Source organism: Mchenga conophoros, linkage group LG4, assembly GCF_057382185.1.
Source record: "Mchenga conophoros isolate Kocher_MC1m ecotype Shallow Benthic linkage group LG4, M_conophoros_male_GT1.1, whole genome shotgun sequence".
Taxonomy (NCBI): Eukaryota; Metazoa; Chordata; class Actinopteri; order Cichliformes; family Cichlidae; genus Mchenga; species Mchenga conophoros.
In genome coordinates, this window is record NC_140529.1 from 28860856 (window position 1) to 28872968 (window position 12113).

General features: G+C 41.2%; 1 protein-coding gene across 1 annotated transcript in view; it reads left to right on the top strand.

Moving 5' to 3' along the window:
• Positions 1–273: 273 nt before the first annotated feature.
• Positions 274–12113, top strand: part of olfm2a (olfactomedin 2a) — a 40746-nt gene continuing 28906 nt past the window's right edge. The window contains exon 1 of the mRNA XM_085271566.1: positions 274–699. Within this exon, the coding sequence (XP_085127692.1) occupies positions 643–699 (57 nt within the window). The 5' untranslated portion in view covers positions 274–642. The remainder of the gene's footprint in view (positions 700–12113) is intronic.

Here is a 12113-nt window from a genome sequence, read left to right on the forward strand (position 1 = left end):
CTATCTATCTATCTATCTATCTATCTATCTATCTATCTATCTATCTATCTATCTATTACACACACACACACACACACACACACACACACACACACACACACACACACACAGGTGCACAGCCAACCTCGGCTGCATCAAAGAGTGGTACTTCGTTCTCTGGACTCGTGGCACGTAGACGTGCTGCTCCTAGTGTCGGCACCTTGCAAGCACAGCAGTCACCTTCCAACCTCTGGTCCCCCACCCCCCAAGCTCCTGGCGCTCAGTCGCAGTTATTTTGCAGGACGGAGGGGACCGCTGTCTGTTCACTTTGACTCATTACAGCATCTCAGGAGTTTGCGCTCTATTTCGCTCTCTCTCTTTCTCTCTCTCACCTCCTTTCTCTCCTTCTCAGAGATAGGAGGTTCAGCGTTCGCTTCCCGCAAAACTGTCTATGCTCCACAAAAGACACGCGACTGGTTGCTTTACCGAACCACATAGGGCTGCCTTGCGTCCCGGTGATGAGGCTGGTGGCGCACAGCCGATACAGCATTGAAGGAATCCCTCTGTATGTGAAGAAACCGCCCCAGTAACGATTAAAAAAAAAAACACGGAGGAACAGCTGCCGGAACCGGTGTCGGCTGGGACGCGAACATTTCGACAAGAATGCATCTCTTCAGTGCCATGTTCCTACTTGTGATGTTAGCTGTCATGCCCGGTGAGGTAAGGACGCATGTATACGATGAATAAGCATTGCTCAAAAGTTCCTGAAGGACCTATTTACGAATCTCAAAATTGACATTATACCTGTGAACCAACGCTTTGATTGGAACAACATCGCAATTTCAAAGAAGGTAAAATATGTTAAACGACTGCGAAGACCTATTAATCCGAAAATATCGCAGTTCAGTCTGCAATCTATCATGCTACTGAAACATAGAGAGAAAGTTCAAGCATAACAATAAGAAGGGCTGTAACAGTCGATGGCATATCCACGTAAACTAGAGCCCTTACACATTAAAAAAAAGAATATCGTCATGCAATTTATGGTCACTGCCTTAAGGGAATGGTAAGAATACATAAAGTACCATCTTCCTCTGACAGTATAGTAATTGATTTGTCGGCGCTCTGATGCTTTTGATGCCCTGGAGGTCGTTGTTTACAGATCTTCCTATCAACCTCTACATCAGTGACAGAGGGGTCCCGGGGCTCACCGAGAATCAGATATTGCGCTGTTTAAGCGTCACGCAACGAAGTGTGATTTGTGGCCGTGAATGCAAGACATGAGTAATTACTATACTGTACCAAACCAGCGCCAACAAATGGTTGTAGTTTCTGGGGATGTGTGCCTGCTTGTGTGGCGTGCTCTCGTGTATGACACTCGAGAAAAGCCGTGCCCGTTTGGAAAAATGACGAGCTTTGATGTGACAGTTGTAAATTAAAGTGAAGGACGGTAAATCATTTGACCCAGAAAAGCTTTCGGCCAAGGCAAGAGCATTTGAACTTGCAGGGGTTCAGCTGGTCAACATACGTGCAGTGATGAGCATAACTCAGATGGATTAGAAAGTGTAACGTCTACAGAGAAGCCAGCTACAATTCTCCACATTTACTAGGATCACACAAACTAGCCAATGGTCCTTGTAGGTCAGCGCTGTTTATACCTTTAATAACAAACCAAGCTATATTCAGGACCGTGGACAGCGCTGTGTCGCGCCTGAGTCAATTTAGCACCGAAGACAGCGCCTCCTTATACGTTGGAGGTGAGTATCACCATTTGGCAAAGGCCATCTAGAGGCCTCAGGGTCTTGCAGATATAACACCAAAGATCAAATGACACGGAATATATGTGCATTTACAAGGTCAGTGAAATACTCGACGTTAAAATGGTATGAAAAATAACAGTGAATAATATGGCCGTCACTCATGGACAATAGAATTGCATCAGCTCTCTATTACATTGTCTTCGATTGCATTTCTTTTTCAGAATGGCTCTTTAGGTATTTGCAGTAAATGTATACTGTTAAACTAATGGACTTTTCATCTCAAACATGAGCACAGCCTGTTACTCCATTTAGCTGTCGATTATCATTGTAAAATGCAGTATATTGTTGGAACTGTTCAGATTCACTAATATTTCGCATTGCATTTGCATTAGCCATACATCACTCATTTATGTTTACCAGCCGAGTAAACAATTACAATTGACCTGTAAAAGGAGGGAAAGCTGTTGTGCGTTTTCAATTTATAGGAGATGAGTAGATGTGCCATACACCTGTTTGGTAGATTTAAAATAAATCATGTACAGCACAGCTGGTATTAGAGGAGAACTGTGTGTAACTCCTAGAGTGGTAACAACGTGCAAAACTCTAATTTATTTTCAAGCACAACCCCAGCATGAATAAACTTCCCTGATGCTTAATTATGGAGTAAAAACTGATATATTCTAATCCAAACCAAAATATTTGGCCAAAATTGGAGGAAATTTGTAAATTACACAACTTTCTCTGTTCAACAAATACTCACACGGCATCACAGATGCACTTCAATAAATGGTAAACACTTGCAAATGTGATCCTGACAACGTAACTGATGATACAGTTTTATATCTCAACCTCTTCTTCAGTGGGTTTATATAGTAGCTGCCTTTGGGGGACAATTTGTTGTAAGTGTTTACATTAAATATTGAAAGGTTTGAAAGAAAATATGACACCACCCATCGTCTTAAGATTGCATTGCAAACATAAAGTATTGATGAATTCTTGCATATGTACTGCAACGGGGATAACACTCCAGCAGAGCTCATATCCACAGTAAGCTTCAGTCACAGTTTCAACACAGGCTTTTATGAAATATTTAGACAGCTTTAATGAGACAGATGCACTTGTTCGTTCACTGCGTGTGTTTGTTAAGTGCCCATAAAGCCCAGGGGTCCTTAGTGCCACTGATATAAATGGGCACCTGTTTGACCTTGGCACAGATGTCTTGCTATAATGTGCACACCAAGTGACGCATGACAGAATGCAGGTAAACTCAATCAAGAGCTAGGATTTACATCAATATGTGATACTGCATGTATTGTATACTTTGTTTGTTTCATCATTAACAAGATAGGGAGTGTAATGTATTGCAGCTTGGAAAATTACTCTAATGTAATACATTAAAAATAATGAATTATTGAATTGAAATAAAGATGAATAATAAGGTGACTTCTTCATCAATAGATATAACTTTAATGTTACAATCAAAGACTTGAGAAGAATACTATATTCCTGCTCGACAATCAAGCTCTTTTAAAAAGCATGCAAGGGGCCTGATGGGGATGTAATGTGTATTTTGTTCCAATTAAACAAATGATTTATTTGTTTCATTTTCTAGAGCGGCACAATTACTGGTTAAGGCGTAGTGATTGGTTCGTGTACTTTCTCTCTTAGGCTTTGGGGGCAAGGAAAATAAATAAATTGATAAATAAATAAATAAATACAAACGCTTCTATCCCAGACGAGTGAGTGAGTGCCAGAGAAATGCCTTTATTGGTTTAAGATTCCTCACCTTGAAGCCTGCCGATAATAGTGTGGTTGAGACTGATGGAAATGAACACTTGCTTTGGTGTTTTGCCGTTGAGACACAAAGTGCATTGGGGGAGAAATCCTTGTTGTTCTCAAAGAGGGAGACAGGAGCCTGTGTAAGCAATTGGCTAGATTCTTCAGTAATTTTCTTGATCCCTTCTGTCGCCAGTGATCATGATAAACAACCAATTTGAAAATACTACCCTGTAAGACCTTGTTAAATTTTGTTTCCTCATTCTAGTTTGGTGTCATGATTGTAGGAGGAACTTGCCCAGCCAGGGCCAATTTATAGCTGAAAGGCGAGCAGTGTAACAGAACAAGCACTTGTAAATCAGGCTGCTGTTTAAAACATCATTTGGCACAAACATTCCGTTTATTTACATTCAGCTAATTATACAGTAGTTTAGCGATGCAGCATAAGTGTCAGAGAATCTAGATGCTTTTAGTAACACAAGTGCAAAAAACAGTAACGATAATGCTGTAAGCTGACCTAATGTAAAGCTGTTTACAGTGCTTCTACATGTGAGGACAAAAAGGACAGACCTTTGTTCATTCAGAGTCAGACAGGACAAAAAGCTTGGTTGGCGAATGTCCACATGAGACAGTTTTAAATAATCCACCACCCTGGCATTGACCCTTTGGAAAAAAATGGCTTTGCCTGGTGCCAGCTGAATGAGAGCAAAGCTACATGATCATAATAAAAACCCTTCCCTAGACACGAACGGGACAGAGCCATGTTAAATGTTCATCCTCGTCTCCACACCAAAAGCCTATTACAGTAGAAATCTAAGAGAAAAAAATTGTATGTCAGAAATATTTCTTTATAGAAATTCTCCCACTGCCATTATTATCAGAGAACCCACTAGGCAAAGGTTTATATAAATGTTGAGAAAACAGACGTGTAGCTGGATAATGTTCTAAGAATAGAGATGTGAATCTATGTTTTCCAGGAAGAAGGACACTAAGTAGCACGCTGGACTGAGTGTGCTCTGCCAAGCCGCATCATAACCTCCAACTAGAGAATTAAACAAATGAAAAGCTGCAGGAGCATGGGTGTAAATCTGCCAGCGAGAGGCAAAGACACAGCTGATAAAATCACCTTGCTGGACTAGACAGCTCCAGAGCTTGAATGAATTATTAACACTGCATGACCACACAAGCCCATGTAATTAGAAGGTCAAGCAGCAACAAAGATATATCTTCATACGCCAAGAGCATTACATAGTATTGGTGTAGCTTACACATAACTGATGAGTCAGTTGACTCACTGCTAAAAAATGTGGTTTTAAAGACATATTTTGCGTTACATGGCAACAATATGTAAGTTTACTGTAAATTTCATCTGTTTCTTGAATAAAACACCACATAATTACCTATGTGAACTAATACCTGTGTTGCCTGTGACTCAGAAGCAATCATGTTTAGCATGATGTGGGTGAGTAAGTGAGCAGGCAGGGTTATATTAGCCTCTGTGCATCCACTTTCATGCGCTCCCCATCAATATACAAAGGTGCTGCTTCACAATCAGCCACAGATAATGAGGTTGCGTTATATCTGATTCACTGCTGCTTGGAGAGATTGAGTAGTATGTGCTTGTGTCATGACTGATTAGGGTAGGGCCTGAATTAGGGCACGATAATGATACCACATTGTGTGAGAGATTTGTTTTATAAAAGAGATACTGCTTAAGAAAGGGGCTGATGCACTGAGAGCTATCGAGCCTTTGTGCTGTCCACTGTTCACTCCCTCATCTTAATGTTTGATGTGCTTTCATGTAGCCTGCTGCTTAATCATCAAAGGCGTTTTTATGTGTGTGTGATCGCGTTTGCAGGGACAAATAATCTTCACAAGCACCGACACTGTATGGATTCACGACTAAGAACGGAAATCAGGACTTGAAGAGGTTATTTTTTTTGCTGTAAGACTTTTTTTTTTTAAAAAAAACTTAAATTCAGTTTGACTCAGTTTCCATTGTAAGGTAAAGACCCCACAATAAAAAACCCCAGCAATTAGATGACCCCACTATGAGCAAATGAGTTGTAAAATTAAAGTTGAAAGTTGGGACAGCTGTGAATGATGCCGGTTATATTTAGATCAAGTAGTACTGTGCAGGGACAGATAAAGGAAGGTTATTGTGCTTTTTGAGTTCTTAATGATGATTTACCTGCTCTTCATCACTTTGTTCGCAACTCACTCCTGGGTGACTTAGGTTCTGATGATGCTGGGGAGTTTATTTGAGGTGTGTCTCAATGACAAAGTGAAACGGGTAGCTGATTTTACTACTGCGGTGCCTTGGATGAGCCTCACAGGCAGGCAGTGGTCTGCATGGTAATTGGTTAACGGGTGCACTGCTGAGTAGAGAAGCATGTGAGGTCAGTGGCCTGACTCTCAGACTAATACTGCCTCCCTGTCATGATTGCCTCCAGAGGTAGAGCTAGCACAAGCTTGGCCATACCTCTTCATATGGAATAACCTTTTTACATAGGTTATGTGTTTGTTTTGTTTGCTTTTGCAATTGCCAAACCAAAAAATAGGTTTTGTAAAACCTTCAACACACTTGGCAGACATTTAAATATTACTTGAAAAGGGGCTTGCCAGCATCAAATAGAACATTACAGTTTAGTTTCACTTTAAATGACCGCTTACTCATTCCGAGTCACAAACTGTCCACTACATTTGCTCAAGGCATGTGTGGGCCCTAAATGACCTCTATTGCTGTTTTCTGTCGTGTTGAAAATCCAGCAGCCTGCTGTCGTATAACAACCATTAGAATTCACATGGACCAAGCTGTCTGACTGGAGGACAGATTGCAATCACTATTAGAAAGCTTAGCTTTGTCATTTCTACATAAATGGTTGGTTAACCTGACATTTAACCAGCAATAACTGGATGATTAAAAAAAAAAAATCATACAGGAGACCTAAAAAATATTTTGAAATTATGTCCCCCTCCTTGACTCCTGATCTCTCTTCTATAGCATTTACAATGTTTGACTCATGCATAAATAATTTCTCAAAACATTCTGGCTGCTAATATAACGCATAGGATGTTATTTGTATGCTTCCTGTCGACAGAGTATAGAAGCATCGGCTTGACTGGTGGGATGAATATCATCCCTATATCGCATTCTCTACCCCACTTTCTCTCTTTCCTTCTGTGTGAGTGTGCTCGAGGGTGCAGGACTCCCAGAGGTTTATGTCTGTGACTCTAAGCAAGAGTGACATTTCTCTGACAACACCCAGCACAGACACACATGCACCTCTACGCACACTCTTTCTTCTCGCAAATACACATTGTCTTTGTCTCCTTTTCTCTCTCGCCTTTGCGCTCTAGTTTCCAAGCATGTCAGCAATCGGATCCACAGTAGACAAAGAGCCAGACAATTCACAGAATCGATTTAAACAAACGTGGCTAAAGCTATTAAGGCTGCTGAAGTGCATGGTCTAAGTGACAGATGCTAATTAGTGCACAGACGTGCTTGATCATTTGGTCAGTGCTGAACACACAGCTGCCTGTAATAAGGATAACAACACATGTAGCCCTAGTAACAGTCACTATGGGAGTGACCCAGTGTTTTGGGGTGTACGTGAGTGTGGGTTTGTGTGTGCCAATCGGCTCTTTTTAAAAAAAAATTATTTATTTTTTTGCATTGCAGTAGGCACCTCCTGACCAGCTCTCTGTACGACCTTGCTTTCCCCTGCTCGATGAATCTTTTATGAGCCTGGCAATGTGGGTTTCTGTGTAGAAGATTGGAATATAAATATGGCTGTTGCGCCTAGAGCTCCTCTTCCCGCTCTGATACAAAAGCTTTCATAAGACTGAGCAGATTGGGCAAGCTGCTACTTGAACGTTGCTCTTTACATTTCTTCACTTTTATTGGAAGAAACACATCAAGGAGCGTTGTGCATTCAAAAACACCAGTCACAGATTGTGCCTCTACCTGCTCGCTCATATCGTTAGGCAACATACAAACTTGTTTCTTTTAAAAGCGGTTGGTTTTCACGTCAGATTCTCAGTCGTGGATTTTGTTTTCCTTTTCAACGTCCTAGTTAATTGCTGACATCCATCGTATGAAGCAGAGAGCTGTAGCAGTAACTGACACTAAATGAGGGGTGATAAACAAGTGACAGAGTAAATGTTGGTTGAATTGCTCAAACTGTGCTATCCTTCGTCTTCTCTCTCATTTCCCTTTCATCTCCTCAGTTTTTCATCTCTTCCTGCTTCTACTTCTCGTGATCCCTGCTACCTTTGTTCCATCGAATCGTCTGCTCGCCGCCATGTGTGACTGTGACAGTATTGCCTCCCATGTTGAAAGCTAACTCAATTGCAGGGTGATCATTTTGGGTAATGAAGGATGAGAGCTATACAGCACAGTAGAGGAGGAAGTAGAAGGCAAGAGGAACCATTTAATCGATGTGTTTTCCACGTGGCACTGTCACAGCCACTCAGTAGGGCCATTGATGAGGGAGACTCACTTTCTCTGACTGCGCCAGGGCTTAAAGGCTCCAGTCAGGGAGGCGTGGGAGCCCAGCAGCGACCAGACACTGCTGCATATCAAGCAGGCTGGCAATGCTGCTCTTTGCAGCCCCACGGTGAGCAAGGTAGAAAGGTCCTTTGATAAAGACACTACATGCCGGAGAGGGGGCGATAACAAGATGATCCAGTGGAAGGAACTCCAGCTTGCATTACATTATGATAGCTGAGCCTAAACCCCCAGGATTTCTCCAACTCTATAAAACATACATGGACACATTAGTGCGCAGTACTGGATGTGAATGCAACATCTGGAAGTAGAGACCATGATGCAGCTAAAAACCAACACATGAATATATATTAACCAAGAACTATGATATGCACAGGACATTGGTTTATTTCATGACACTGCTGAATGTCCTGAAATAAGTAGGGTCATGGATAACACAATGCTAGATTAGAAAGCTCAGGTTTAGATAAGCCTGTTAGAGCAAAGCAACTTTTCATAACAAAAATGTTTTCATCTTTTTCTTTGGGTGCCTTGAAAAGCGCTATATAAATCCAATCCATTATTATTATTATTATTATTTAAAAAAAAAAAATGGCAGTCTCAGAAACACGAAGATATCCTGCACAAAGGACAAAATGTACTTCAAGTACTGAAAAGAAAGCATCCTTTCCCCCCTCTTGTCCCTTAGCAATACTCTTGGAAATGCGTATGCATATTGCATCTAAATTATATTAAAGCTACTCTGTGTGTGTGTGTGTGTGTGTGTGTGTGTGTGTGTGTGCGTGTGTGTGTGTGTGTGTGTGTGTGTGTAGGAAAAAGTGTAGTTCCAAAAGCTAATCCACTATAACCGAGACCATATAGTGTGCATGCATACGTTTTTGCCACACAGGCACACACACTGTGGACAGATGCTGTGAACTAAAGCTGCTGTGTTGATCAGGGTTGGTGGGCAGTATCAGTACAAAGTGAAAGGATGTGAACTGAGTTTGAATTAGTGCCCAGTGGAGTAGCCGAGCAGGGCAGCATGGCTGGTAAGTGAGTGTGTGATAGAAAGAGAGAGAGAGAAACTGAAAAGACAGTGAAAGACAGAGTAGAGTTACTGAAAATGAAAACTCAGATTGTGAGCAGGGACAGAAGGAGAAATAGTCAGAGGGAGCCTTACGACTGTGTCTGCAGGGTTTTTATCTCTCGCATCTTGAACGAGAAGAGAATAATAATTAGAGGCCTACCACTTTGTCATTGTGATTTTATTCCCCTCACTGGCAACGACACTCTTTTGCAGATTGTCTTTAATTAGCTTCACATCGCTTAATCAATACGGCCATGACCATGACAAAACAATGACATGTGCATCCTGTCGCTTGGGAGGGGGAGGCACAGGAAGCAGCAGGATGAGTGTTGACAGACAAGATGCGACAAGAATGTGATGTAGAGTGGCATTTTTGTTGGAGGAGGGAAAAAAAGGCGCCATGCTCTGATAAAAACCTGCTCTCATGATGATTAGAGTCCACACTTGTTTGTCTACTTTTGAGTTTATGTGTGTGTGTGTGTGTGTGTGTGTGTGTGTGTGTGTGTGTGTGTGTGTGTGTGTGTGTGTAGATGAGCTGCATGATAACTATGTCTGTATCTCGTTGCATAACAAGGTGAGAAAAGCAAGCAGGTTGAAGTACTGCTGTGTATCAGGCAGCAGTGATAGTCATGTCAAACTATGAAATGGGATCTAATGCAGTATTTCTTGTTATATGGTATGAGCAGCAGAGCTGAGTGCTTTAGCCACACTAATGGTGATGTGATGAATAGGTATTCAGGAGAGGTCTCTCTCTTTACGCCTTAGTGCCTCAGGCTACCGGCCCTCTCGGCCCAGCTCTCATCTCTTACTCTTCTCAGTGAGAGTAACAGCTTGCAATGAGCTGGTGCAAGTATCTTCACAGAAGAATACATCTCACATGTCATCCACATTTTTCTACTTGGCATGTCAGGATCAATATCTGCAGCTGCCATACTTAAAATCAGGGCTAAACTTTTCCAAACAGCCCAGAAGGAGGGTATTACGTGTGAACTGTGGGACTCCTTTCAAAGTAAAACTAACCGATTTGTGCCCATACATAGTTTGATGAATTAAGAGGTCATTTAAAATGAGGAAAAAAAATCTAAGCATAAAGGATTTGGATTTTGGTAACTGCTTATAAGTGGAAATTATCAAGGAAATTAGAAAATGTAATTATTATTGACTGCATCTCGGAAGGGCCATCTTTAATCATAAGTCTTTCCTTTTCAAAATGACACAAACACTCAGTTGTTGTTCAGATGTGGGTCCTTGCACGGGTGTCGTTAAAATTTAAATGAATGATTTAGTCTATGAGGAGAAAAAATATCACCAGAATTCTTTTCCCTGTTATTAGAAACTCCTTTGTTTAAAGGGTAGATCTTATTTTGAATGCATTTTACCCATGGCAATCAGCTAAAAGTCAACAATGGTTTGTCCAATGAGGATCGAGCAGTATAGGAGACTGCCATGTCCTAAAGACCACCAATGAAAGTAATTATGTTATTGATTAGCAAAGAAAGGTGGTGCTTGGTGCTGCATGAAATATTAGTGCAAAGAATGACCTTTCTCTTATCTTATCTGAACGCAGACATTCGCTCACGAGTTGCACTGCAGATCTTGCAGTGCCTTCATTGTGAAACGCAGGCTGTACAACATCTTGCATCAACAGAATTTCTGCAGACAAATCCACAAAGCTGCTTGTCTTTGTTTAGCACACAGACAAACTCACATAAATCCTGCAGTGTAATTCATATGTTTGAAGAAGAACTGACTAGAGACAGTAACATAGCAAATGCTACTACAGTTATTAGTTTACCGCTTTGTAACTGCTAAACATTACATCTGTTGCTGAGAGATCCAGACTAATGTCCCATGTGGTATAGCAGAAGACGTTATAACTACTCTTTACCATTAGGGCCTATCCACCCTCCTCCCACTATCACCTCCCCACTCACTTAACTCACCCAATCTTCTCATCTCACACTTGACTAACTCCACACAATATTACCGCTTTATAATATTTGTACAAACTTCTCATTTTTGCACCGCATTGCAGTTTGCTGATATTTTCCTGTCTGTTTGTTTGTGTAATCACTGAATGGATCAGTGGCTCCTCATTTTGATGTGCAGCACAGACACTGCAGATTATAGTATATGGCTGAAATCGGCAGGGAGTTGGAGGAAGGCAAAGGAAGAACACAGGCTATTACAGGACTGTTTATTCTAATAAGCCTTTTTTTTCAGGCTTTTTCTTCCCAACTCAAAAAAGTATAAAGTGACAAGCTAATTTGTTTATCTACAAGTTTCTGCTAACCTTTACCCTCATAATTCCATGTGGCTGTAAATGTAATATTCAGTTAGGGGCTGTTTGGGGATTTCTCTCTGCTGCACACTGGGCCTGTGTTGTACTAATAATGTCTCCCTAATTAAATGTTACAGCTTCTGTGAGCATTAATGACCTGAAGACAGAGGATACAAATGGAGGCTTCAATGTGAGCTCTGACAAAGAGGTTGGACACAAGACTGCAGGCTGGTTCTGTCCCTTAATTACTAATATACGGTACATAGCTGTTAGGTTCTGGTCATTGTTTGCTCCTTGTCTATGTCAAGCATGTTTTTTTCTTTTTTTAGTATCTGACTGTTGCAATCTCTCAGCAAACCAAAGTACAATTGGCAAGACCTCACCACTCCTCTCTGGTCCTGTTAGTTTCACTGTTGCAGACATGGCAGAAAACCGACAAAGATGTAAATTCATTACCTCAGGGAGCTTCAAAATACATCTTACACCCTTCTCCCTGTCTTGCTGTCTTTCTCTCTGCCTCTTATTAGCATCACAGTTTCCTTTATAACCTTTTTGTCTGTTTCCAGATTATCTTTGGCTTACTTTCCTTTTGTGTAACCGACCACTGTGCTTAGCTAATCACTGTGATACCTTCACTTTGTGACTTGGTGACATTTGTAAACAATGACTCAGACAAAGACCAAACACAGCCACTTTGTCCACTGGCTGTCTCTTTGGTCATCTAACAAGGTACTAGAT